The sequence below is a fragment of the Platichthys flesus genome, chromosome 11, assembly GCF_949316205.1.
Source record: "Platichthys flesus chromosome 11, fPlaFle2.1, whole genome shotgun sequence".
Taxonomy (NCBI): Eukaryota; Metazoa; Chordata; class Actinopteri; order Pleuronectiformes; family Pleuronectidae; genus Platichthys; species Platichthys flesus.
In genome coordinates this window covers 21,313,119-21,340,986 of record NC_084955.1, presented here as the reverse complement: position 1 = coordinate 21,340,986, position 27,868 = coordinate 21,313,119, and the positions used below count along the sequence as shown (strand labels likewise).

The 27,868-nt window shown below is 43.5% G+C and overlaps 1 protein-coding gene across 2 annotated transcripts; it reads left to right on the top strand.

Annotated features, from left to right (window-relative positions):
- The first annotated feature begins 308 nt into the window (after nt 1–308).
- Nucleotides 309–27,367, top strand: slc9a1a (solute carrier family 9 member A1a). 2 transcript variants are annotated; one of them, XM_062399136.1, is made up of 12 exons: nt 309–1,421; nt 10,476–10,945; nt 12,038–12,288; nt 13,931–14,148; nt 15,067–15,269; nt 17,669–17,758; nt 19,626–19,696; nt 20,472–20,648; nt 21,222–21,348; nt 21,739–21,840; nt 22,478–22,559; nt 23,370–27,367. In XM_062399136.1, exons 1-12 carry the CDS (start codon nt 1,130–1,132, stop codon nt 23,642–23,644), a joined length of 2,358 nt encoding a protein of 785 aa, XP_062255120.1. In that variant the 5' UTR covers nt 309–1,129; the 3' UTR covers nt 23,645–27,367. The 2 variants fall into 2 exon arrangements, with proteins under 2 accessions (XP_062255120.1, XP_062255122.1); XM_062399138.1 differs by having other exon boundaries at nt 22,851–23,382.
- The last annotated feature ends 501 nt before the right edge of the window (nt 27,368–27,868 follow it).

The window sequence follows — 27,868 nt, the reverse complement described above, 5'->3', positions numbered from 1 at the left end:
CTCTCTCTCTCTGGGGCTGTGGTCTTTTACTGTCCCTGCCCTGTCCCACATACAGTGTCCCCTGCGAGACCCCACCCGGGTCGGATTACTGTCAGTAGCAACACAGAGTAAACAGTTCACGTCTATGCACAGATGTGTGAAGGTGAAATGTATTTCAGGAGATTTTCTGTCACTCTCTCCCCACGAGACACCTTAAACCCTCCATTCCTATAGGTGTCACTAGAGTCGGCCTCCCCCCTCCTGCTCCTCCTCTCCTCCTCCTCTCCTCTCCTCCTCCCATCATCCTCCTCCTCCCTGGGTGTGTGTTTTGAAGGTTGTACCGAGCGAAACAGACTCGCTCCCCCCCTCGCTCAGGCTTCACAACCCGGGACAAGCCTCCCGGAGCTGGGGGATCATCAACACACCCAGAGTCTCCTCCGCACCTCAATCATCCCCAGCCCGAGGGTCTCTCTGTGCTGCTGGGCCGCCGGCCGAGCTCCTGTCCTCCCGGGGACTCACCGAGGGGGAAACGCCGCATCCACACGGACACTGTAAAAGAGAAAAAGTTGAAACACGCAGAACGTACGGCAGGAAGACGATGTGGCAGCCGTGCGGCTTCTCCTCAAGGTCAGCATCGGGGCACAGCCGCCTCACGGAGCACTTTCTCGGGCAGTCGGAGAGGAGCCCTCCACGGCGAGGCGCGGAGCGGATGCCCCTGTGTCCTCTGTTACCTCCAGCATCAACGGGGACATCGTCCACGCACACCGACAGCCACTGACAGAGAAGCCGGGGACAAACTTGGGGAAACGCGGCTGTGTGAATAACACAAGGAACGGAGAAGGAGCAGCGTGTACTCTTGCAGCGGTATTGTAAAAGTCAGCTCCAGCCGCTCCCCCGCCTTCTTCCTCCGGCCTGTGTCGGTGCGAGTGTTCACCTGGCGACGGGGGAACGAACCAGAGCCGGATCCGAAGCTAGCTAACGTCCCCGGGGGGAAGGGGCTCCCGGTTCGGTGCACGCCAGCCGAACCCACCGCTGAACTCACGAACTTAATCAACGAACCCAACATTGCGAAGTTGTGAGTGACTCAACTTCCTTGAACCTGTTCGGGTTTTTTTCCAAGCGGACTTTAAAGTATCATTTCCTGGACACCATGCCCTCGGGGACGGGCTCTCTCCGCCCGGCCGGGACCGGTAGGAAGCTACCGGAGCGGGGGCTGCTCCTGCTGGTGGTGCTGGTGCTCCTGGAGGGATCCGTGCTCCCCCTCGGAGCCGCCGGCTCTCCGGATGTCACTCCCCCGGAACATGGAGGCGGCCACAAAGCTTCGGACCCGGGACAAAACTTCACCAAGAAGGCTTTCCCTGTGCTCAGCCTCGACTACCACCACATACAACTCCCATTTGAAATCGCATTATGGGTGCTGCTGGCGTCTTTAATGAAATTAGGTGAGTAGCATGTGAATGTGGTTCAGCCTGCATGTCAGTGCTGCCCTGTCAGGAAATGCTAGCCTTGGCTCCAGGTGATGTGGCCCTTAGCTCCAGGTGATGTGGCCCTTAGCTCCAGGTGATGTGACCCTTTGCTGCAGGTGAAACCATTGCAGGTAAGTTTGCAGCCAGTTCCTCAGGTGCCTGCAAACCAGTCTGGAGAAGATGTGTCTGTAATGCACAGTGATGAAATAATCAATAACCCCAGAGCAGTGGTATCCTGTGACATGTGTGCCTCATATTGATGGTCAAACATTGAATCTGAATCACATTCTTGAGATAGTCCCTGTACACATGCTGACTTCGGTTTGACCCTGGAACATCTCCCTCTCCGGGTCAATAAGGCAGTGTAAATCTTTATTGTCACACAGATTACTCATCAGATCTGTCAGCTTCTAGCTCTGCTCGCTGCTCACCACAGTGATGACTAAGCAGCTCAAGTGCATCCAGTGTGGATGTTGGAGAGCAACAGACAGCACAGACAAAAAGCTCCTGTCTTGCTGATTTGTGCTGAAGCCTTTGCGACACTGTCATGTGGAATGTCTCGAAAGCGACAGGGAAATGAGAGTTACACTTTTGGCTCGTTCGCCCCAACTCTCTGCCACATTATAATTTGTCTCTGCTCCTCCCCCTGTCCACTCCTCGTCACTCTTCCTCATGTCCCATTTGTCCGGCCTTTCCTTCCATCGTCAGTAGTTCCCTGTATTCCCACATAGCACTGCATTGTCCTCTTCTATTGAATATTTCCTGTGAGCCAGCAGCTTGTCAGTTGCCTGAGATACCAGGGGCCTGGCCTGATTGAGCACCAGTGTGTAGCCAGGGAGGACACTGCCTCTCTGTCTGGGCCAGAATCCCAGTGTCTCAAGAGACGGACCACCTGGCTCGGGGTGGATCAATGTGAAGACACAGCTCAAGGACGTGGAGTCAAAATGTAGAGATGTCAGCAAGGTAGTTGGAGGAATCATGAAAAGTGTGTGAAGCAGAAGGGAGGCAGAAAAAGACACGAGACTGGATCGAGTGTGTGCAAGCTGACAGCAGCCGTCGACAGCGGTGACCTTAAGCCTGTGATTATCTCACAACCGCTGAAAGGGGCCTGTAGGTAATTTGATGTGACTGCTGCGCTGTTCAGCCACGGCCTTGTCTCTTATTCATCCTCATGAACCCGCTACCCTACAGGCCTAAAAGCACATCCACAGACCATTTACCTCTTAAGCAACCCTGCCTGTGTGTGCATGGTGCCGCTCTCTCCTAACTCACGAACTACCTTCTCTTGAATTTATCATATCCACTGCAAAAGCTTTTCATATGAATCACAAGCCAGGGCGTGTATTTCTCTAAGAATTTGCCAGTACCGATATTGGCAAGTAAAAAAAAATGCAGATATATTTGTATATTAAAAACATGCCCATGTAAGATGTTGTTATTTAAACCCTTATGACAAAATAAAGGTAATTGACGCTTGATACTTTGCAGTGGAACCATAAACCCCGTCATAAATAGCTGTACATTTAAAAAACACAAAAAAATATATAACATGTTAAACTCGAGTTAGGAAAATAAACAAAATCTTTACATAGAATTCAAATGTAAATGTTTTTCTGCTTTGTTTATCTTGTAAAATAAAAGATTTCATACTAGCAATCTTAAATCGCTGATATAGACTTTTCCTAACCTTACTTGTTAAAGTAATTGGTCCTTATATTTATGAGTCCTCCTGTATTTTGGCTCATGTAATTAGGCTGCAGACAACCCATGTTTCAAAAGCAACAGTCACCACCACTACAAACCTACCGCATGGTCCTCATTGACCTCATTGACCTCTGTTTAGTAGCAGGCTGCAGTTGATAGGATCTTTTATATAGTTATTATCAGCTAGAAGACGGGACACCAGGCTATTATCTAAATTACCTTGTTCCACATTCTAATTTCGAAAGTCATATCTAACAAATCAAAGCATGAACCAAACTTCACCGGCAGTTATAAACATTGGTGTCTTTACCGCAATAAAGTCAATTATTCTTATCAAACATCCACCAGGCCCAGACTTTAACACTGAACCTTCGATAAGACGTCTCATAATACTCTGTAGTCATACATTAGTGGGCAGTGGGACAAGCCTTTTGGTTAATTACCCTGTTGTCTGAGAAGCCTCTTGTTTCCAGTGTTCCCCTCCTTCCTTGTAACATGTCTAACAAGTCCAGTTAGCCTCACCTTCCATTTATAATTAATAACCACCCAACAATTTGAAGAGAGTGTCATAAAATCTACACACACCCACCCACACCCGCACACACATGATCCTGAGTACATTGTATTTTGTTGAAGTGGGATTTGGGCTGCAACCTGAACCTTGATTCTTTTGTTAAGGGTTGAATGAAGGGTGTGAACATCAGATAAACACACTCTAAAAAACACTTTATCAACAAATTATTAACACAAATACTAAATGTGAAAACCTTTTTGAGTGCTGCATCAGATAAGGATAACCACTGAAAAAACAATACAACAATGCCAACACTGATCTCCTGGCTGATAATCCATATGTGTCATAAACCAAAGACTGTGGTAGAAGTTGTGAATGGAATATTTGATATGGCCACAAATATATTTAGCTATGCTCTCAGCACTGCTGAAGTTTTACAGTTTTATGTATTTCTTAAAAAAAAAAAAAAAAAAAAAGATATGTTTATTCATACCAAACACATGCACAGACATGCACAACACACCCATGCTATGGCAGGCAAATTCAACCTCTGCATTTAACCCATCTGTGTGCAGGCCACACAGAGCATTGAGCGACCATGTATGGTGCTCGGGGAGCAGATGTTGGGGGAGTAAGGTGCCTTGCTCAGGGGCACTAGACAGGGTAGGGAGACTCTTGGATTTTTGGACAGATCAATCCAGGTTCGTTTTTTGTTATCTCTCCGTGGAGTTTCCATTACTCCAGAAAGTTTTGATTTTACAAGAACGACAATGTCCTGATTAACACACTTTCTAGAATGCAGCCTTTACTTCAATCACCTATTTAGCAGTTGTTCCCTTAGAGACCGGCCATTGCCTTAAAAGAATGCTTATCTAGAGTCAACAATGGACGATAACTAAGGAGGGAGACATTATCAGAATTACTGGGTTAACCTTCAAATCACATGTATAAACCCTCTTAACCAGTAAGTAAGTGTCCCTTTTAGTAAAAGTCTGATTTACCTTTTTAATGAATTTAAAAATTAAAGCAGTGTCTCAGAAGGTGCTGATTTATTATGAATTTGTAATTCCTTGCTTTAACAACATATACAACTCTATAAGTATATTTAATGAGGCATGTGTTGTGTCCTCCAAATTAAAAGGATCTGGCAACTCTGTGAAGCAATATGGTCCTTACAACTTTCCTTATCTGTAATAGCTGTGTTGGGAAGAGTCCAGGTACAGTATTAGTAACCACACCTTAGGCAAAGCTTTGGTCAATGTGTCACAAGCGATACGCAGCTTATCTCTAGTTTACCATTTAGGTTATGACTTAGCACTGAAGGGTAATGTCATAGAAAACTGTTCAAATGCTCTTAATCCCAGAAATCATTGCCTAGCATTTAGCAAGACCTTTCAATATCTAGACTGTAGCTAGGGAATCCACATCATTAGCCATAAAAGCAGTACTGAATATGAATTAGTTTGAAGGTGGTCTGCTCTGTCCATGCATCATTGGGTCAATATCATAATTGTAGGTGCCATAAGATAAGGACATTTCAATGATTAGTCTAACAATGAGTGATTGTGACTGCTATTTTATTTGATTCAATTAATGACCTTTTATCTAGGTCAATATCTTTGACTAATCATATAATTTACTATCTTTTCTGTGATAGTGTTGTCCTCTCTGTGAAACAATCGGCCAAATCTTCTCAAAGGTAGATAAGAGTCTATCATGTTCGTTCTTTTTGTTGGATTCGCCTTTTGTTTACTTTATTAAGCAACTTTTTCTCTCCATTTACAACCTCAACCACTGCGATCACCAGAAGCTATGTGTAAAGTCCTGCTTGTAACAGACATGGGATACTATCACTGACTAGATGGCTCTGTGAATTATCGTAAGATGATAAGGTGTTGTGGTGTCGACATCTCCACAGTCACCACAACTTGGAAACACACCCTTGTGAGCAATCTCCTGTGTAAGCCGGCAGTGTGTTTGTGCTGGTATTCTATGGTGGGTCATACTGAAATACCATATACTGGCTGCGTTATTAATAATTTAAACCCAGCAACTTGAGGAGCACAATGGTCTGCGTCAAACAATCAAACACTGACTCACAAAAGCTTATCTTTTTCACCGCTCTGTTGTCAGGAGCCAGGTGGACAAAGCTCTGAAACACACGTTTCTTGATTCTCCTGGGAACATCAAGGTGTAGGAAAGCTGGTCAGCCGGTTAAACACCATGGTCTCTAGGAAAAGAATCAAATGAATATATATCCCCAGTCACTTTCTTTATAAAAAAAAAAAACGCTGTTGTGTTTGCTTGATCCGGCCAAGCAAACACAACAGTTCCTGGCTTTTGAGATGATAAGTATGAAACAGGCTGTGCTGATGCTGGGTAAACATACTCACCAGTGAAAGAGCTGTTACCCTTTACTGGTTTTCAGTCACCTTGCTTCATATAGGCAAGGACACGCCACCTGTCGTTATTGACAAGCAGCCAGGATTCATTACTTGATCTTATAGTTCAAGGTTATTTTACTATACTTATACTGTATGAGTGCATTCACCACTTATCACCTTGTTGCAAATGTCTTGACAACACTTGAGATGTGTGCCACGAGTGATCATTTGAACTCCACTAGCCTCCCCCCCCCATCTTATCTCATGCAGTGTGGCTCTACACTAGATGAGCACTGAAAGCCATAATTGGCGTCATGCTGGTCAGACTTAAGAATGTGTGAACTGTCACCACTTGTGTTTTGACCCCTCAGGATCTCTTCACGGAGCCTTTTCGTCCTTAGTGCAGAATGACAGTTTGTCTATACTTGTTCCTCCTGGTCACCCATGAATGATAATGGTCCATTATCATTCATGGACGTCATTCTTGGGTCCAGTTTTGAGTGTACCACTGCTAGAGGCATCCGCAGTAATACATTGAATCCATCTAGCCATGACCTTTTAAATGAAGGTAAATGACTTAGTCATAAGAACAGTTTCCTGAGGTGTTTCTCTCCCATGAGGGCTAAGTAACCCACAAGCTTCAATGAATTCAGAATAGGTAGGTGACCGGCTCTTTGTGCGGCAGCGATGGCTTCAGGGTTGTGTGAACCGGGTCCCGACGTCAGTCTTTCCCCGCAGCGGCTCAGTTATTCCATGTCACTCTTACAGTTTGAGAAAAAAAGCTCCAATCAGCATTACCACAGGCCGAGCAGACACGTATGTTTAGAATGGGCACTGCGCTAGTGATATGAAAGTATAAGTGAGTAAGTATAACTACTGAATTTTTCCCCAGCTTTGCCATGTAGCACATGACAAGAAAATACAACCATACTTGGGCTAATGTGTTTCCATTTTGTTATTTAAAAAATAAAATGGCTGCCATTGCTTCTTTGCCTGTTTGAGCTTTAAGTGCCAGTTAGTTGTTGCCTATTCATAGATAAAGATTCAAGGACAGAAGGCTGTCAGCCAAAAGTACCTTGGCTCAGGTTCAGTACTTGGAACACGGAAGTACCCTTTACCTAACCCTAACCCTAACCCTAACCCTTATGAATAGTAGGACTCGGTGTCTTCTAATAATAACTCTTGATTTCCTAAGCCATCCTCAGGAGGACACAGTTATACTTCTTTTGTTAACTAAAGCTTTAAATTCAAGGAAACCCTTTGAGATTTGTTAATGATGCTCATATGACCAGGATCTCTCTCTTTTAGGCAAACTTTCCTCATAGCTACCTAAGATTAGTGAGTAACAAAAGATGAAGTTTGTGTAACTTGATCACCACCAGTTCTAAGAGTTTGTCGTATGAGTTTGTGAGACCCTGTCTGCTGCTTGAAGAACTCCCTTTAGGCATTCCTGACATTTTTTATTTTAATAAAGTTGAAAGCGCAATTTCTTCCACACACATTATAATTTATTTTACATGATCAAATACACCAAGTTATTTCTTAGATAATATTAGTAAGTTGCTTTTCTCTTGAGCTTCTGTTTTTTTTTTTGTAGTTGCACTTATAAAGGATGTGTTAGTTCCTTGAGTAGCATTTCTCTCTCTCTCTCTCTCTCTCTCTCTCTCTCTCTCTCTCTCTCTCTCACTCACCACCTTGTTGTCTGCACTTCTTCCTGCTTCCCTTTGAAGGTTGCAACAGGCTGAACAAGCTCATCTACCTTTAATGACGATCGTGGATACCTTTCTACGTTAAAGTGCTTCCAATTTCAAATTGTTAATGGTGGTATCTTTCATTCTTTTTCCATACAGGGGTTAGTAGTAAGCAGGGAAGTAACACACTGGGAAACTCTAACCCTGAATCATAGACGTTTCATGTTACACTCTATCATCACTTTTAGATTCAAGCCTGTCATTGTAATCTCTTCTATTCTTTTCATTCGGGAACCAATTAGCGTCCTTGAAATGTGCAGGCCCACTTGTGTCATCGGCTGCCCCCCCAACACTGAACAGAGATCTCTTTGCTGCCGGTGTCTCAGACACAGCTTTTTAATTATGTAACAGAGTCTATAGGGGGCAGAGATGTTGTGAACATTAACGTGCTGATTTAGATTTCATTTGGAAGCCTCAACGGCTTTAGGTTTTCTTCCCAGGAGACATTGTTTCTTTGGATAATCTAAGATCTAGCTGTGGAATTTACACTTAGTTTGATAGATAAGCATAGTTTCTATTAAATTCAGTTATCACAGAATCTCTATTGTTAACCCAGCCTCTGTAGAGTTGAGTGGTGCACATTTTATTAAAAGGTTCACTGAGAAGAGGAAAGGGTTCAGGCTCTGACATCTAGTTGTGTTGCTATTAGGCCTCAATCGACCATTTAGGACAAAGGCTTCCTCACTGTCTTTGCTCAGAGCAGCAGAGCTCCAGCTACATGCAGCTGTATGATTCACAGAAGTTCACTGTGCTCAGACACTAACAGTGTTGTCGTCAATTGCCAAAATGTAACCCCCCCCTCCCACCTTAGATGTCTTGTTTCCCTGAAGAGAATATCAAGTTGCTTGAATTTGACTATGAAGACAAAGCCTGTTACATTGTGATAAATATGATTCCAGCTCTATTTATTTCTAATTCTTGTTGACTCAGTCTTATCTCTTACATAATATACTGTGCTATGTGCTAATGAGGGAATATTAATGAGCTGTTCCACCTCTGATTATGGAAATGTAGGCAGTCTGACTGCAGGAGGCCTGAGCTGTTCCTCCACCTGCCTGCCCCTCCCTTCTGTGTACACCCTGTGGCTGTTGTACCAGATGCTGCTTCCGTCACAGCTCTGTCCGTTCTTGTTGAAGGGCATGGTAGCTGTGGTGTTGATTGACAGAGTGAAATGTTCCTCTGTCGATGCTTGTATCTATATTCCCACAGCAGCATTTACATTATGGATGAATATTTCCAATTCAAGTCTAAAATTGCAGGGCTGTGCAGACGACGTATTTCCATGTAATGGCGCTAGCTTCGGGTGGATTTTAAAACGGCTTGTTGTTGTGGCTGAGTAACCAGGTCACTCCCTCTGTTTCCATAAACACACACAGAATACAAAACATAGTCGTGGGAATAAATAAAACATATTTGTTAGCTGTACCAATACCTTCGATACTGGTGCCTGAACAATACTTGTTGATGCCAGTTTTATAAAACCAATTTTCACAAAAGGAAAATCGAATCACACAGCTCAGATGTACAATAACGTGGTTAACTCAGTTGTCTGTTCCAGCTCTTTAGCTTTCTGGGTATTTTTTAACTTAAAAGAATTAAATTACACCAGGAAATAAACCTATTTAACATGACTTGAAGTATGTAAACCTGCAACTCTCACCAATGTGTAGCTGAGATCATCTAAATTCAGCATGGAAGCAAAAGTATGTATGTATCCCCAATCCCCAATGGGAACTATTTCCAAACGAGCATGGCTAATTCGGTGCAGAACTCAAGGGAACTACTGGGCCGTGGTGGAGCTGTGAGCTCTACTTGGTACCACTCTAGTTTGCAGTGCTTCCAGATTATATTTCACCATGATATACAGTTTCATATAATCTACCCCTGTGAGATTGTTTTGCCTGCATGTGAGCATGTAACCATACCTGGTTCATATTACTGTGTTGTGTTTGCATGCCAGTGTTGATGCTTCATGTCATCGCCAGGTTCAGTGCCAGCTATTTGCTACTATGTTTGTTGTGAGGGAGACGTCTTTTTCATCGGAAAGTCATTGACATGGAAAGTCTCCCTGCAGAGCTGCCTGTGCCGTGCAGCCTCAGGCGATGGCGAATAATTGCAAAAAAGTTTATAACAATTAAGTGGAACTCCTCAATAAATTGATTATGTAAAATTGAAGCGTAAATGAAAGCTGAAAGATTTTCACACCACTTTTGTCAAGTCTTGTTTCCTGAATGTAGGCGCAGGGCAGATGTAGGTCAATCGCAGCCTTGACTTTATTTGGATGTAATTATTTTCTGACATGGTTCCACAGAGAGGTGTTTGTCTGTGTTTCATACAGGAAGTTGGTTGGATCAGAGCGGAAACCATACATAAAGCAGACGTTTTTAATTTGTCGCCTGGGGGGGGGGGGGGGCGAATGCTCACGGAAGTGTAGCAGGTCACAGCTGGTTGTTTCTGTAATGTTGTGATTTCTCAGATTGCTTTTTGCACTGAGAATGGAAGAAATAATTCTAGTTAATCTCACACACACACACACACACACACAGACACATTCAGCCTGAGGCAATGACTTCTGCTGTGAATTTCCTGATAAATCACTTGCTCATTCTTGTTTATTATCGCCCCCCATCCCCCCATTTAATTGTTTCTTATCTCTCGATTCCCTCCATTCTCCCAGGGTTCCACCTGATTCCTCGTCTGTCCAGCATTGTGCCAGAGAGCTGCCTGTTGATTGTGGTGGGCCTGCTGGTGGGGGGGCTCATCAAATTGGCTGGAGAGGAGGTCCCACCACTGCTGGACTCCAAGTTGTTCTTCCTCATCCTGCTTCCGCCCATCATCCTGGACGCCGGCTACTTCCTGCCCATCCGCCCGTTCATGGAGAACCTGGGCACGATCCTGATGTTCGCCGTGGTGGGGACCCTGTGGAATGCCTTCTTCATCGGGGGCCTCCTGTACGGCGTGTGTCAGATCCAGCCCGAGCACTCGTCCCTCCACGCAATAGAGCTGCTGCCTTGCCTGCTGTTCGGCTCCATCATCTCGGCCGTGGATCCCGTCGCTGTGCTCGCTGTGTTTGAGGAGATCCACATCAACGAGCTGCTGCACATCCTGGTGTTCGGCGAGTCCCTGCTGAACGACGCTGTCACTGTGGTGAGGGACCAGATAGAAGAAACCAAGTGGTTTGCGCTGCTTCAGTTTGTTATGAGGGAATGCATTTATTGATTTGCCAGTGGAGACTGTCAGGAATACAGATGATACCACACCACAGTTCTGCTTGTACCTCTCAGAAGCTCCTGTGTCAGAGCTGCAGCTGTAATTAGGTACAGCTGTAACTCTGGTGTCCTGAGAAAGCGGAGGAGCATCATTCATCAAGTCAATCCTGAACCTTTTCACCCCTGATGCCTCCTTTCACAGACAAATTCAAACTTTGCTGTTTAGCTCAGCAGTCTGTGACAAAGCTGAAAGCTCTGTCAGTGGGTGGTGTCATCAGATCTCGCTATTCAGTCACTTTAACAGTATAATAAGATTTAATCTGCAAACAGATAGCATGTGGTCCTCTGACTAGTCTGTCGCATATTTGTAATTCTCAGCTCACGTGGCACACCAGCTGTTAACCGACCTGTTCCTATACTGTAACAATATAAAGTTACTCACATCGTAACTGCCTGAGTCACCAGGGTTTATTTTAAGGACTTGTGTTTTCTGACAGGCACAAATCGGGCCTACCCCGTGCCAGATATGTTCAGAAGTAATTTCTCAAGGGCCATTGTTTCCCGGTCACGTGTTCAAATACGAGTTTAGCCTCAGTGCACATTTACACAAAGCTGAACTGTGTCATTGAGTGTAGCGAGAGCCAGAGCTCATTCTTCAGCTGAGGAGCGCTTGGCAGCCGATCTGCATGGCCTGGCGTTGTAGTGAACTACTTAGCAAATGTTTAAGGACTTAAACCGTCTTTTTATCTATTTGGCAAAGATAAACTTTGCTGGCCAAAAAAGTTTTAGACTAACCTACAAAACAAATAATGTCCCAGCAACACTGAGTGATGCACAAATCACCAGAGATCAAATCTATGCCAGTGCCCATCGTGACGTCTTTCTTCCATCTTCCTCTTTTGAATATGATCAGAGAATCAATAGAGTCACATATTGAATAGTTCTGTTGTTATTCCCTCTCATCCATGTCACGTTTTAATCCTTCATTCTCTCCCTCCTCCTTCTCTTTTTCCATCCCTCTCTCTCCTAGGTGCTGTACCACCTATTTGAGGAGTACACAGCCGCTGGGACAGTGACAGTGGTCGATTGCATACTTGGAATGATCTCCTTCCTGGTGGTTGCGTTGGGGGGTGTTCTAGTGGGAGCCATCTACGGCTTCCTGGCAGCCCTGACCTCGCGCTTCACCTCCCACGTGCGTGTCATCGAACCACTTTTTGTCTTTGTGTACAGCTACATGGCCTACCTGTCGGCGGAGATGTTCCACCTCTCCGGCATCATGGCGTAAGTGTATGGGGATGAGGAAAAGATAAGGGGGAGAAAGAGGGAGAGTTTTCTTATGATTGCAAAAAGTAGTTTTCTGTTTAAACAACCTTTCAACAAAATGAGTAGAAATTTGAGTTGGAATTTATGGGTTAAGTGTAATCTATCAAAGACTCAATTAAATTTCTTTATCATAAGGGTTTGATAACGAATCTTAGGAATCACTTATAATTAGTTTTAAATGTATAAATTGGCCGATATATCAGTGTCTGAAGTTTGTTTACTCTTGACTGTTGTATCAGCACAGTCCCATAAAATCTATATCAGTTGTGCTGTAAAAAAATATCTTTCAAAGTGAGTAAGGAAGATTTGCTTATCTTTTTTGTTAGCATGCTGTTAATTTGCACAATCGTTTTTATTATTTCTTAATCTTTATGTGACATGAGGATCCCTCTGGTTTTATCCTGAAACTCATTGATTTTCCTGCTTGTACTTTCTTTAACTTGTGATGCATATGCCGTCAATACATATCTCTTAAGTAAATGGGATCACTAAGACTGACACTAAGACACCCAGTAGGAGGTCAAAGGTCAACTTCGCCCCATCACAGCGTTCTGTACTACAGAAATAATATGAATCTTGAAAGACATGAATCCAAGCTGATAATTTGGATTGCAGAAGCATCCTGCAGCTGCCAGGTGGAAGTTATGGTTAATATTTGTTTCTGCCATCTGGTATTAAATGTCACGGCCTATATATAACCATGCCATTGCATGGAAAATCCATTCCAGCTATGCGTTTATGACAGTGAGTCAGCTGTACATCCTGGTGGATTGCACTCTGGGTAACCAGGGGCCTAATGAATTAATCTGGTCCAGTGTCATCTGAACCGAACCTTAATTTACTGGCACATCAACCTTCTCCGAGGGGCCGTTTCTCACCAGCTCCTCCAGCACACATCAATCTCTCCTCTGTTTAACGTAGCCAGGAGTTATTGATGTTGGAGCGAGGAGGTGATAATACACTGAGTCCCCCCTCATGTGTCAGGGCCAGTGGATCCGTACTTTCAAGGGCAATCTCTTCCCCCAGTGCCTGTGGCTGTTGTATTGCCCCTCACATCAAAACCTGGATTTGTCAGGGTGGATTTTCTGTACCACGTGGTAGAAGGTAGCTGGTCGGTGCGAATTCCTTTTATCGTCCCTCTAAAGCCCTTTAGGCCAAACCAATATTCACATGGACAGAGAATGGGGTGAATGCTGAGCAGCTGTTGTGGTTTTATGTGACTGGGATCACGTTGGTTTTTCTCCGCTGCATGACACAAGAGCAGAACAGAGAAGTGGTCACCAGACGGGGATGGAGCCATCTTTGTTGCTGTCACATGTTCCTATTATCAGACAGTGAAACCAGAGCACTCCTCATGTTGACATTACTGGTGCAGATGACTCAAGTCAAACCAGCGCTTCAGCAGAATTAGCTTTTCTCTTCAAAAACCTCTGAAATAATCTTATTTTACTTTGTTTTAATCATATTCAACTTCTTCAGTTTGGGTAACACATCTTAGCTTTTGGAACAAGAACAACAGATTTGGAAAGATGCCAACTAGTAAACACATCATTCAATATCTGTCCACTGAGCCCACATCTGCCCCTTTGCCTCCTTCCAGGTTGATCGCGTGTGGAGCGGTGATGCGGCCCTACATGGAGGCCAATATATCCCACAAGTCCCACACCACCATCAAGTACTTCCTGAAGATGTGGAGCAGCGTCAGCGAGACGCTCATCTTCATCTTTCTGGGCGTGGCCACGGTGGACGGACCCCACTACTGGAACTGGACCTTCGTCACCGTCACCGTGGTCCTATGTCTGGTGGCGCGGGTCATAGGTCAGCTCTCCTGCTCTATCATGGGTGTGAAGTGACATAAAGGGGAACTAGCTGTTCACCCGCAGCGGAGGAAGTGTTGAAAACTTGCAATGTCGTGGTTTCTTGAGATTAATTCACAGTAGATCTGCTAGACAGATTCATATTCATCCATAGGGTTTACATGTTAATCAAAAAACACACAAGTTTATGGTGAGTTGCAATTTACAAATCAAGGTTTAATATTTGTAAGAAGACCTTGTTTTAAAAAAAAGGGAACTGGGAGCTGTGGCCAAAATCAATGTTTCATCACAAACAGCGGTTGTGTGAGGCCCCCCCCCCCCCCACCTCGAGGATTTCCATGTCCTTCTGCTGACGATTTCTCATGTGACAGTTACTGTCTTTGTTTAGGAGAGAGAGGCTGAAGTGAAATGATGTCGAGGTTTTCTCAATCGTGAATTTATTAAACGTCCTTCAGGAGCTGATGATGGTTTCAGCAAACGTTAATTACCATTTTATTTGGATTATTTACTAAAAAAATCAGATGTATAACTGCTGATTATAATAATACAGTGTCGTACAGTTTTTAATACTTTAGTTTTCTCACTGTCCAGGCTGCAATTAGTTTCCATCCCTGCGATAAGCTTTTCATAAAGATGAACTTGGCTCGTTAAAATAAAACCATGGAGCCAAACGTTTTTTAAAGGGAATGCAGCAAGTTGGTTTTTCACTGTGATGAAGCCCAGTGAAAATAAATGACTATGCACTGGTTGTGTGAGAGATAAGGGAAAATACACGGAGGCACAGAAAGTATACAACTTTCATGTACCTCATTATATTCCACTGGAAAGAATGTGGTTTGTCCTGCATCTATAACACATGCACACACAAAAAATGACACACATCCAACCTCAGTTGCTCATTGTGTTTCTTGCTTCCTAGGTGTGGTTGGCTTGACCTTCATCATCAACAAGTTCCGCATTGTGAAGCTTACCACCAAGGACCAGTTCATTATAGCCTACGGTGGCCTGCGAGGTGCCATCGCCTTCTCCCTGGGCTTCCTGCTGGACAGCGAACTCTTCCCCATGAGAAAGATGTTCCTCACGGCCATCATCACCGTTATCTTCTTCACAGTCTTCGTACAGGTGCGACTACCAGTTACAGGTCGTCCTGGTTTCTTCAGCCTGGCTTAGTGGTGTTTTTATGCCTTGTTGTGGGATATAAATGTGACAACAATCAATGCACGGCTTTAGCTTTTGTTAAATTTAGACCTATTTAAACCTCTATGTGAGCTTCTCCTCGTCACCTGCATTGAAGTAAACAATACACATTGTTTGTTCTCAGCAATCTTCCAAAGCCAATGTGGATTTTATTCAAATCTTCTGTCGCTCGCCCAATAATTTGCATCCGTCATCCCTGGTTTGCAAAAGAGCCTTTGCTTGTACATGTAGTTTCCAATCTTAACTCTAACTGGTCCACTAACAAAACTAGTGTAGCTCAGAACAATGTATCTTGTTCCTAGTGGACAAGCTGTGGATTAACGACTAAATCCGTGCTCATATATTTATAGGAAGAACTTAATATTACAGGAACGGCTCGTCCTCAAGACACGTGTTTACTGTTAAGATGATTTTCCAGGTGAATTTTCTCCTTGTACCTTAAAATTACAGAAAAACGTTGGGGAGCGGTTGTGTACAGAAGCACTGTGAACTGCATCTGCTCGGCCCTGGTAGATTAACAAGGCTCTCGGAATATACTGCAGAAATATCCATGGACGTGAATTGGACCCAGAATGGCAGCAGCTAAAAAAAGGCCGGATTAGAAACAATGTTTTATTCATGGCACTCAACTCGGCACAAGTCAGCCTGATGCTGAGGCAGATGGTAGACACCCACTTCACCTTTAAAGAGTAACTCTGTGTAGGTCAGACTGGGATTGAGATTGGGATGCAGGAATAATAACACTGCAACTTCAGATTGGTGATTTAATATCTACCAACATGTCATTGGATACTTTAACTATTTTAAGATTTTTATTTAAAAAATTGCCACGTGAGGAAGGTTTGTCAATTCAGAGAGATTGTGTTGTTAATTTGAAACAAACATCATCACAACATAGACAAAGTTTATCAAATTCATCTGAACTCTTCTAAACTTCAGATTTTCCCTGCAAAGAATTCAAGGAAAGGATTCTGAATGATTAATTTCCCCCGTTCCCTCAACCTGACATTTCTTAAATGGAACCAGTTCCCTTAAAGTGCCACTAAAACATTAGCAATAACCATCATATATTACATTTCTACTTGTTTAGGGTTGACGGAATACAAGTAGCCATTTAATATCCCTGTTTGTGTGTTTTATTTTGGAATAAACCGTGCAAGTTCTTCGCCTGCTGGCAGAACGAGCAGAAATCTTCTGTTACTCACTTTAAGATATGACAATAACCAGATGCCGAGCTTAATCCCTTTAAAAGCAACAGGAAATGCTCGAGGCCTTAGGTGCAGACAGGCCTGGAGCACGCACTGTTTGATTTCCGTATTCCAGGGGCAGTGCGTTTTTATAAATCCTATTCATAAATGTCCAAAAGTAGACGAAGGGATTAGCCATGGAGACATTTCTAGTACAGACACAATGAGTTCGAGATGAAGACACTTTTTAGCTTCTTCAATCATCTGAAAATCTGTGTTTGTGACAGAATGAAAGGAGGAAAAGGGGAATTTGATCTCAGGGTTTTCACTTTGAACACAGGCTCTACAGGTTTAACCAAACACACTCCGGCTTAAAATTACAACTCACATACAGAGGAACAAACCCTCTTTGTGTTGTGTTTACAATCACACTCTTCCTCGGAATATTATCATAGCACTAGGTTACTTATTAGAATGATAGCTCTACTCTCACTGATAATGTTTCGCACATGCACACAACTTAGTTTTAGCAGTTCAGGATTTCTGTAAATAACGTAAGTAATCCTACACATCTCTTTGTTCCTAGTACTTCACAGATGCATGTTCATGAAACAAGGGGACGCACAATAATACTATTCTTTTATATTATTTACTACTAGAAGGATTTCACTTTGTTTAACTCACTTTGATTTCAATCTACAAGAGTATCAACTCTTCAGAAGTGGTCCTCCTCTGCAGTGACGAGACATTTGCATCAGAGACAACAGTTTTTGTGAAACGCTGTGTGAAAATCTGCAGGTTTTGTTAATCAGATGTTGCAAAACTTGAAAACTGCTCCAGCTATCGACTTGTGACACATCAAGGCTTCTACTTGACGTCCTTTTCTGCGTTGATCCAAAGGGGACCTGATCAGTGATCTGGAGACGGCGGATTTTATGCTATATAGATCACTCTGACACAAAAGCATCACAAGAACAAAATGGAAACATATTTCAAAGCCCTAATGCACATCCACATGTGATTTTCATCTACTCCACTCTTGCTTTGACTGGTTGACGAGAGGCTATTTCTGCTTTTTGCTGAGGTCAGGAGGTGTTTACTGTGAGTAATGGTTTGTTCCTCTCACTCCTCTTGCAGGGCATGACCATCAAGCCCCTGGTGGAGCTTCTGGCAGTGAAGAAGAAACAGGAGGCCAAGCGCACGATTAACGAGGAAATCCACACCCAGGTAAAATCAACACATCATCGGATGTCATCGTCTCAAGCCGATGGTTTCCTGATGGTTCAGACGTGTGAATGTTTGTGTGTGAGGATAACAAATGAAATGAATAGTTTGAAACGTTGGGTCTCGACATATGAAGGAAATATTAATAAATTCTTCCTCTTTCAGTGACTTACCTTTTGTTAATGATTAATCTCTATTTACTCAGCAACTTTAGAAAAACAAATATTATCATCGCATTATTGTTTAAATCAGTATCTGCTTTGAGAAGTTGACGGTTTGATTCAAAGCCAGGTTCTCAAACTTTGACTGCTGCCTCCACCTACTGGCTGTGTGGTGGTACTTCACCTCATAATAAGAATACAAACAATAATCTTTTTAGAAAAGCTCAGGTGTAAATAGCAAATAACTGGGAATATAAAATACACATCATTCGAAAAACCTACAACCTCAACATGCAGCGCCTCATTTGTCTTCAGTATTTCCTCGTCAAGCTAATTCATGACAACCACCCTGCTCCATAATCCCTCAGACTTTCAAAGCTATTAACACGGCTCAGATAGGCAGACACATGGACACACAAACAGTCACGGTGTACACACACAGTCAGTGTTTAAACACAAACACACAGTTGCAGTGTCTCAGGGGCTTGCTGGTGAGTCACCAGTGCTCGAGGCTGGAAGGGAAGTTTGTCCAGAGGGTTTTTCTCCTCCACTGTCAAACACCAGTGGACAGAGTCAACAGAGCTGCTGGAGTGCAGAGTCCTACTGGGCCACAGATGTTGAGATGAATCCAGATGTTGTGCTTCCCCGTCGTCTGTCACGTAGTTTGTGATGAATTCATTTATTTATTTAGACAACCATGCAGTGAAGCCAAATACAACACATCCTCCTTCTGCTATGCTTTTTAAAGATTAGCTTGCTCTGTTTGTATTGCGGGGGGGGGGGGGGGGGGGGGGCAATGGAAAAACAACTAAAGTACAGTGCTGTTACTCAGAATGATCATGGCATCACAGCACAGGAGATAAAGGCCGTTTGCACTGTATTGCGGGACAATCCTGTATAGTCTAACACAACATTACTGCAAGAAAAGGAAAACAGAACCTGATGGTAAGAAGTAATTCATTCAAAAAGCAGAGTTTAATAACATGTCTTTACTGCATTATGTTAAAAAACCATCCCATCCTTGCTGCCTGTCAGGCTGTCGGGCTTAGTCAGGGCACCAGAGCATCATGGCATCAGGGCATCAGAGCATCAGGGCATCAGGGCACAAGGGTATCAGGGCATCAGGGCACCCCCTGCAGCAGCGAGATCAACACACACAGTGCTACCTTTTGTGTGTTTCTCTGAGCAAGGCGTGACGCCACTGTTAATAAACACCGGGCCATCAGTCACCTGCTGCTGCTTCTCTCTCTGTTTTCAAACTTGTGGCCTGTTGTCCATGATAATGATGTTGGCAGTCTGTCCTGTGAGGTGGTTGTGAGTTTGATGAATGGTTATAGATGATGAAAGAGAGTGTGTGTAGAACCAGAGTCTCTGTAATCACTGCTAATAAGGTTGATATCGTCAAGTTTAGGTGAAGATATAAGATTAAGTTTATTATTCAAATAACTACTTTGGCCTCAAAGTTGTAAACTGTGCATAATAACATCAAGAAACATCGTGAGAATCAGTTATTCCTTTTCTTAATGACTTTCTCCTGCAGCAGCTGGAACGTGGGCTCTGGAACGTCGTGTTTTTCAGATTTGAGTTCTCGCTCAGAGACACGACCATTCTCTGACTTTGCTTAACTTAAGTTTTATAATAAATGGAAATGCTCCTCAGGGACCAGATTCAGAGTTTGATCATTTTTTCCTTTTCTTTTCCATCCCCAGTTCCTCGACCACCTCCTGACTGGTATTGAGGACATCTGTGGACACTATGGACACCACCACTGGAAGGACAAGTAAGGACTTGGCATTAAAACCCACTAGGGGTCATCGGAGCTGCTTTGTTTTTATTTCTGCTTGATCGCTCAATGTCAAACATGCTGACAAATGCTCGTTATAAATAACCCGAGCTCAAAGCTATGCAGGGTTCCCACGGTACCTGGAAACCATGGAAAACATGGAATACAATTTTTCATTTTCCAGGTTTGGAAAAGTAGGCATGCTACCCCTTCTACGTAAGACTCATAATCTCAAAGGTGTGATGCATTACAGGAGTGAGTGACAATGACACGCTGCAGATTCAGGAGGAGGAACAGAAGAGGGGAGAAGATGAAAGAGGAGAAGAAGAGAGGAGGATACGAGAGTAGAGGATGACAGAGGAAAAGGGAGTGGAGAGGAGTTGAGAAGAGTAGGAAGAGAAGACAGGAGCGGACCCGAGAGGGAGAGTGTGGAAGGAAGAGGAGTGTGGAAGGAAGAGGACAGGATGAGATAGGAGAGGAGTGGAAGAGAGAACATATATCAATCCCAGTGCTCATGTGTCTCAAAGTTCCCGTTCAATAAATTGCTGTTCATCTACAGCTTGTTGCATTATTTCATGCATTGATATCATAATAAGACATTATCTCTAAGCATTTACAATGTAGACTTGATTTAATCATTCTTGCCCCTGTAGAAACGACACATAAAGTCAAATATAAATGTGAAGTTATCGCTTATATCCCTCTCTGTCCTGCTCTCTGTATAATCCCTGCCCTGTGTTTTCACCTGCTGCTCCTCTGCTCCTGTGCTCAGACTGAACCGCTTCAACAAGAAGTATGTGAAGAAGTTCCTGATTGCCGGCGAGCGCTCCAAGGAGCCACAGCTCATCGCCTTCTATCACAAGATGGAGATGAAGCAGGCCATTGAGCTGGTGGAGAGCGGCGGGGGAGTCAAGATGCCTGCTGCTGTTCCCTCCACCGTCTCCATGCAGTGAGTGTTGACTTGATCACATCAGGGAACCAAAGTGGCTATAATCCATGTTTTTATACCCCCCAATGTAAAAGGGGCTCACAGCATAAGCCAATGAGATGTGCAGCTCTCTGGAGCTTTATGGGGACGTGTCCTCTCATTGTGCCTTAGTTTCCTTTCTTTAAAGTTAAGTTAAGTTCTCTTTGTAGGGAAGGTTTTTATCCACAGGTTTGAAGGAATGTTGTTTTTGATATATCATGAGTTTTGTGACAAAGCTCTTGAATCTCGTAAAAAGAAATCCCAGAGCAACGGACTGAGACATTTGTTTTGCTCACATAAAACCCCTCTGGAAAATTTCAGGAAAATGTCCAGAGTTCAGTCCATGTCTGAAAAAAAGCAGCTTAGGACACAAGGGGGGGATATTTAACTTTTACCAGTTTGTTCTCAGTATCTTTACAATCAGCTTCACTCAGACTGGTCAGATAAATGAAACCAGTAAAAACAGAATATTCACCTCACAGTCATCGTTTTGATCGTCATTTCCACTGAACTGTGAGATTTAAACTCAGATTCATCTCCGTGTGTGTTTCTCAGGAACATTCAGCCCAAGAAGCCTCCTGCTCCCAAGACTGGGGACCGAGCGATGCCGGCGCTGCCTAAGGGCAGAGAGGAGGAGATCAGGAAGATCCTGAGGAGCAACCTCCAGAGGACACGACAGAGGGTAACAGGCTGCTCTGTGAAGACACAATGAGTTTCTCTTATCAGCTGAACATGAATCATCTTGTATTAACTGAGGTTTAGAGCGACCACAAGTTTTTAATTTTGTATATTTTTATCACAGCATTGATTTGTAGTGATAAATGGCCCCTGTAACATTACTGAGTAGTGTATTGATTGTGTTTTAACTGAAATTAGATCAGTAGCTCTACTCATACATCAACTCATTCATACATAACTGAGAGACACAGAAAAGCACTTTGTTCATATTAGTCAGTTTAAAGTTTTGTTCTCTTGTGAGGATCACAAGTTTTTATCATTTCTTCTGCAGGTTTCTCATATTTAGACTTTTTATTATTTACCTATTAAATAGTTTTGTGTGTTCTCTCCTCAGCTGCGCTCCTACAACAGACACACGCTGGTGATTGATCCGTTTGAAGATGGATTCAGTGACTTGCTCATCAAGAAGCATAAGATGATTGAGCTGGAGAAGAAGGTACGACTGTTCTGCAGTTTTGTTTACAGCTGTTTTTGTGTCATAATGTAAAGTAGTTAGAAGTGATGTTCCTGAAAGCCGCCTGGGGAAACACCTGAGAAGCTCAGACGACGACACCCCCCCCCCCCCCCCCCCACAGATAAAGAGCAGCTCTTCTCCTTTCCTAACGAGCCTCCAGCAGCTAAGCCAGTCAGCCAGAACCATGATTTGATGTCTAATTGGAGTCCACCTCCAATCTCCCAAATTAATTTTCCTGACATAAACAGGAGCTGATTTATTTCCTCAGTCGAGTGGCCCAACCACAAATTTCCATTTCATCAGCCTGTAATTACATAATGAAAATAGACTCTTGTTTTGTTTGAATCGAACGTGCTCCAAGCCGCCGCCGCCGCCTCCTCCAGGGGATTTCTGCAGAGACGGAGAAGGCAGCATAATTCTAACGAGGTTTCTCTAAGATGTTGATTAATGGAGAACTGCTCGGCTGCTGTGATTCAAAAACAAGGGAGTCAGGCAGAGAATGTAATTTTTTCTCTCATCCCAACTTCTGTTGAGATTGATAGAAAAACAATTAAGGAAGTTTCATTAGGGAGCAGAAGAGTCATTCCCGTAAACAAACAGTGTCCTTGTGTTTTCCCAGATAAAACAGATGAATAACTACCTGACGGTGCCGGCTGCTCCTCCCGACTCGCCGACAATGTGTCGTGCCCGACTGGCCTCAGGTAAACACATCTGTCTCAGACACAGACAAACACAAACACTCAATACCCAGCAGCGTTTTACTGTCGGGCACCAGGTGACACAACAGGAGGAATTCACGCTGTCCCTGACGGGCCCACGGGGATCAGTCAAAACCTTTTTTGCGAGGCCCACAAAGCAGAATTCACTAAACGCTGCAGGATGCCAGCTGCAGTTCTCCACAGCTGCTGCGGCGGCGGCTATTTCCCCAGTGATGGAAAACGTGTTTGCTCTCAGCGGCCGGCATGTAAATGAGTGTGTGGTTTCGTTTTTAGGGAGAAACACTGATTTCACTCCTGCTCAGCAGCAGAGAGGGAACCGGCCCGGGGCAGGTAGGTAGCGCAGCGTAGAGAATGATCCATTCTGAGCTGTGATAACCCAGCAGCAGCAATCCTAACATGCATGCTCTAGTTAGCCTCCCTGTTAACACTCATTATTAATCATCACTAATGATAATAAGCAGTGATTGACAAGTCCACGTTCAGCTGATTCATTAGGAGGAATGGAGAGTCCTGCTGTTAGCAGCATGTTACATGTAGGGAATTAATCCAGCATGTGTTTCCTCATAAAAGATTGTAACCCTGATGTGTGTTGTTTTTGTCGTATTGTTACATTTGTGCAAAGGTCTTTTAAAGCTTGCTGTCGTCCACTGTGCAGCGGAGCTTTGTTGACCTTGTTTATTGTTTTCGTGTCCCTCTCCCTTTACTGCACATTGATGGAATGACCGAGGATATTAGAGGAGGACAGAATGAGTTTATTATTTCCCTGACATCGTGTCCCTGTCCCGCCTGTAGACCCACAGGCCTACAGCATGAAGCCGGAGTCGGGCAGCGTGCCGAGCATCCAGGTGGACCTGGCCTCCCCTCAGTCTCCAGACTCTGTCAACGTGGTGGATGAGTTCAGACGGGCCAAGCGGGAGGAGGAGGAAGAGGAGCAGGGCCTGATGATGAAGCCCCCACATGGGCAGAGCGGACCTAGCAAGACAGGCGAGCCGCAGAAGATGACACGGTGCCTGAGTGACCCGGGTCCCAGCGCCGACGAGGAGGAGGAAGAACCCTTCCTGCCGTAGAGCGGCGGAGCGGCTGTGGAGGGATCCAGGTGCTTGGCTAGAGGAGAGAGAGCTGCTTCACCGCTCTAGATGATCTCTTTGGTTCAGAAACCAAAGAAGCCAAAACTGCTGAAGCTGTACAAAGATTATCTGAAGAAAAAAGAGCCATTAGTTTGTTATTGTCATTGCTCTTTATTTTTTTAGAGCGGCTTGGAGCAGCAGACGCTGACAGATTATGATGGATCATGTGAGACATTCAGGAAAGAACTATGCATTACCAAAGGTCTGGACTGTTGGTCAGACAGAGTCCTTCTCACCTTAGTGTCCGACTGGTTTATTTCTTACTTCGTGATTTCATAGTTGTCAAATCAAGTCAAATCAAACTACTTCAGTCCAGTTTTTCTCTTTTTCACAAAAACAACTTGAGTTCTCTCTGTCCGTCTCTTGAAAATAGCTGAAAATCCAAACACGTAGTGAGTCAAACAAATACTTTTGCCTTATTTTAATGTCAGATCTTTTCACTTGGTGCATTTTAATTTCAGGGGGCACTGACGAATGTTTGTTGAGGTGCAGGTTAAAGCTGGATGTATTTAGCCACCGTGCAAAAAGAGCCGCAGCTCTTTAAAGTCCGGCGGCCTCGTGGAGGGAACTGACGCAAACTCCCTCGCTCTTGTTTAAAGTAGTTTGACCTTCGTGAAGCTGAGTGTGCGACAGGCAGCGACGCAGCACAGATGTTTGTAATGTCAGTCGTCACATTTCTGTCTTTAGATGTTTTAATGTTTTACCTCCATCGGTCAGTTGTTAGAGTGGATTCCTCAGATGGTAACATCTTAACGCTCATCACCTCACTGGAGTTTTTAATACATCAGATCTAACGCTCACTATCTTTTAGTCGCCTTCTAGCGTTCTTCATTTTGAGGTCCCACGTTGCTCTCGAGCATATTTCAGAACAAAGTGAAGATTTGTTTGTACAGGAATCAGCCACGCCCCCTAAGCTTCTTAAGACTGTGGCCACGTGACGGCAAAAACATATATATTTAACTCTATGCAGTATGGGTGTGTAATTTATGTTAATTAATTATAATATCATATATCTATGAAAAACCTTTTAAACTAAAGTCTTATAATCTTCATGCAAAACACAACAAACTAAAAACTAATCGCTGAAGTCAAACACGGGCATTAAGACAAACAATCATAGAAAAAACGGCATTTTTGCACATTCGAGCAAGAATGAAAAGTTATTTGCAGTCAACACGACATTCAGTTCTGTCGATACAGTCACTGGATGAGTTCTTCCTCTCCGGCTGTTTTAAAGGTGTTGGTGACGAATGGATCCTGATCCTCTCACATCACAGCAGAGGACCACGACAGTAATGGGATATCTGGTCCGTGTACCTGATCCCCAGTCGAGGGCGTTTAGTTCCCTTCTTTCCGCCAACACGTTTCCTGCTCTCCTATTTCTGAAAAGAGTAACTGCGGCAGAGAGATGCGGGGGGGGTCAAACCCTGAAGCGTCTTGTCTCCCTGCCACGACCACATTTAAATTCTCTTTCGGAAATACCCCCGTGCTGAAAATGACAACAGACAATGTTAAAAAGCTCGGGAATGACTAAACGACAGGGGGCGCCTTCTTCTCCTCCTCTTCCTCAGATCCGCCTCCTATTAAAGAATCCTGGAGAGGCGTTTTTCTATTATGTCTCCCAAAGTGTTAAAAGATTAAAACCTCCAGTCGAAGGCAGTTTCTTGATCTCTACTTCTGCCCAGACCTTTCGGGGGGTTTCAGGAAGTTTACAGCCTGTACTGTAATAACACATCGAGGGAATATGAAGCCTTTCATATCAAAATGGAAACCAAATCAATCAAATAATCCTTTAAAATAAGACAAAGAACTTAAATCTCTATTTTCATGCTTACACCAAATGAATCTTTTTGGGGGCAAACACTTCTCCTCTTCAGGGAAACGTTTGCTTCACAAAACCTCAGTTTGAAGCCAAACACCTTAAAGATAAATTCATTATGTCAGAATGTCATTCACATCATTTTGCCTTTTGTTTCTGCTCAACGCACAAACATCTTTAATCTTTTAATCACTTTTTTTTCAAACGAATGTTTTATCAATTTGAAAAGTTTGTGCTCTTGATATTTATTTTCTTTCTTCAGCGATGAATTGTTTTAAGTCTCTGCCTGTAGTCCGCATTGATTGTGTTGGACTGTTGTGTCACCAGATCTATGACGCTTTGTGTTGTTTTTCTGCATCTTTTTGCTTTAAAACACTTCATGTGCTTTACTCATTCAACTGCTGTTGTCATGCAGAGACCTGTATTAAGTCTTTACAGGCAAATATGGTCTCTCTCTCTTTATCGCCATGTGCTTTCACTGCTGCAGTGCAACGCTCCATGTGGATTACAGAGTTTTTTTAAAGCTGCATTGTTTTTCATGTGTAACCTGTAACGACACTCCAGAAGCTTTTTTATCACCCAAAGTTCAAACTGTGGAGTTCAGGCTCTGGCTTCATATCAGAGCAACGAGCTGAATCTACCATTAGACACTTAACGGTTCAGTTTCACAAGCGTTGCGATCAAATCAAAGACAGATTGTTTCACTGGGGGAAAGTAAAGCAAACGCCTCGATTACAATCTGCCACACAAGCTGCTTCCTGACTCTGAAGCTGAAGGACACACTGGTGTTTTTGCATGTTTCTGCTTTAATTTTACGTTTCCTCTGCAATTTCACGCAAATTAATTTCCTTTCGAAAAAACAGATGTTTTTAAACTTCATGAACATCAGGTTGTAGAGATGTCAGGTACATTATTTTGTTGTGTAATAATAACTAGCAGCAGCAGTGCCATGCGACGGTGAAATACACGTAAGCTAACGTTGTTGTTTCAAAGGTAGAAAAACACTGTTGTACAAATAGTGTTGCACGGATTTGGTGCATTTTACTACGTGGACGAAAATATGCAAAGACGCTGGTATGTTCCTCTCGATGCAGTTAGATCGGACCAGTGCAAGGGGAGAATGTGGGTGAACATTGAGTTAATTATAAAAAGCTGTAATCACTCACACACACACCTCATCACCACAGTGATCCTGTCGTGTGTCATCTCTCCTCCACCCAAAGACTGTTCTCCTCCCTCGCTCACCTCATCAGTCTCTCCCTCGGGTTCCACCGTTCACACGACCCTGAGCACTTTAACGAAGCAGAACCTTTATCTCGAGAAGCTGATGTTGGAGCGAGCAATACGAGGCTTTAGTGTAACGTGCACGTCACAGGGGGGAAAGGAATGTACTGTCATGCCGGGCCTTGTCAAAGAAATGGGTTTGTGTTTTTGGTCCTGACATAAGGAGAAGCTGGGATTTCAGATTGTTTGTGAAGGCCTCGCGATGACTGATCATGTTTCCCTTTATTTCCTTCACAATCTGTTTGTCTTCATGTTTTTATTGAAATTATGTGACAGTTTTCTTTGTGCAGTTTGACAATTTCAATTTTGCAATAATGAAAGATAATTTTTTACTAAATGTACACATGACTGGGAAATATATATATATATATGTAGTATAATTAGAGATAATTATGTATTAGAAATGTATTATGATGATCTGAACGATACGTGTGCACTTTCTTTCTGATTAATCTTCAGCTTTCAGCATTCCATTCCTGTATCGACCAGTGAAAACTAACAACCAGAGGTGAAACTATGTCAGAAAAAATATATATAGAATAAAGTTTTACTTTATAGCACCGATGTGTCCACGTCGCATCATTTCTAAGAAAGATTCCTGGTTTGTTTTACACAGAAAAATAAAAATCAGTTCCATTAATATGCTTGATTTATTTCATCAGGATCCATCAGTTATTCCCTGGGGAATTTGTAGAAACGTCTAAAACCTGTCTATCTTAAAATGTTAGATTAAGTGAAAATGAACCCTGGATCCAAACTGAACCACACACTTCCACACACAAGTTAAGAGGAAATCTGTTCAGTTGTTTTTGTGTAAACTTGTTAAACACACAGGAGTAAAAAACTCGATATCGGCCAATTACCTTGGAGACAGCTACCTCTGGCTCGTTGACAGTATCATGTGTGTTGATCATTGAGCTCTGTCCTCATCACATCAGATGAAGTAAACCTCACCGTCCTGTGTCCTGTGTCCTGCAGTCGTCCTGTGAGGAACTTGAAGTCGACCTCCGTTCAGGATCAACTCATTCGCTCCGACCTTCTGGCCCCGGAGGCCGAACCCC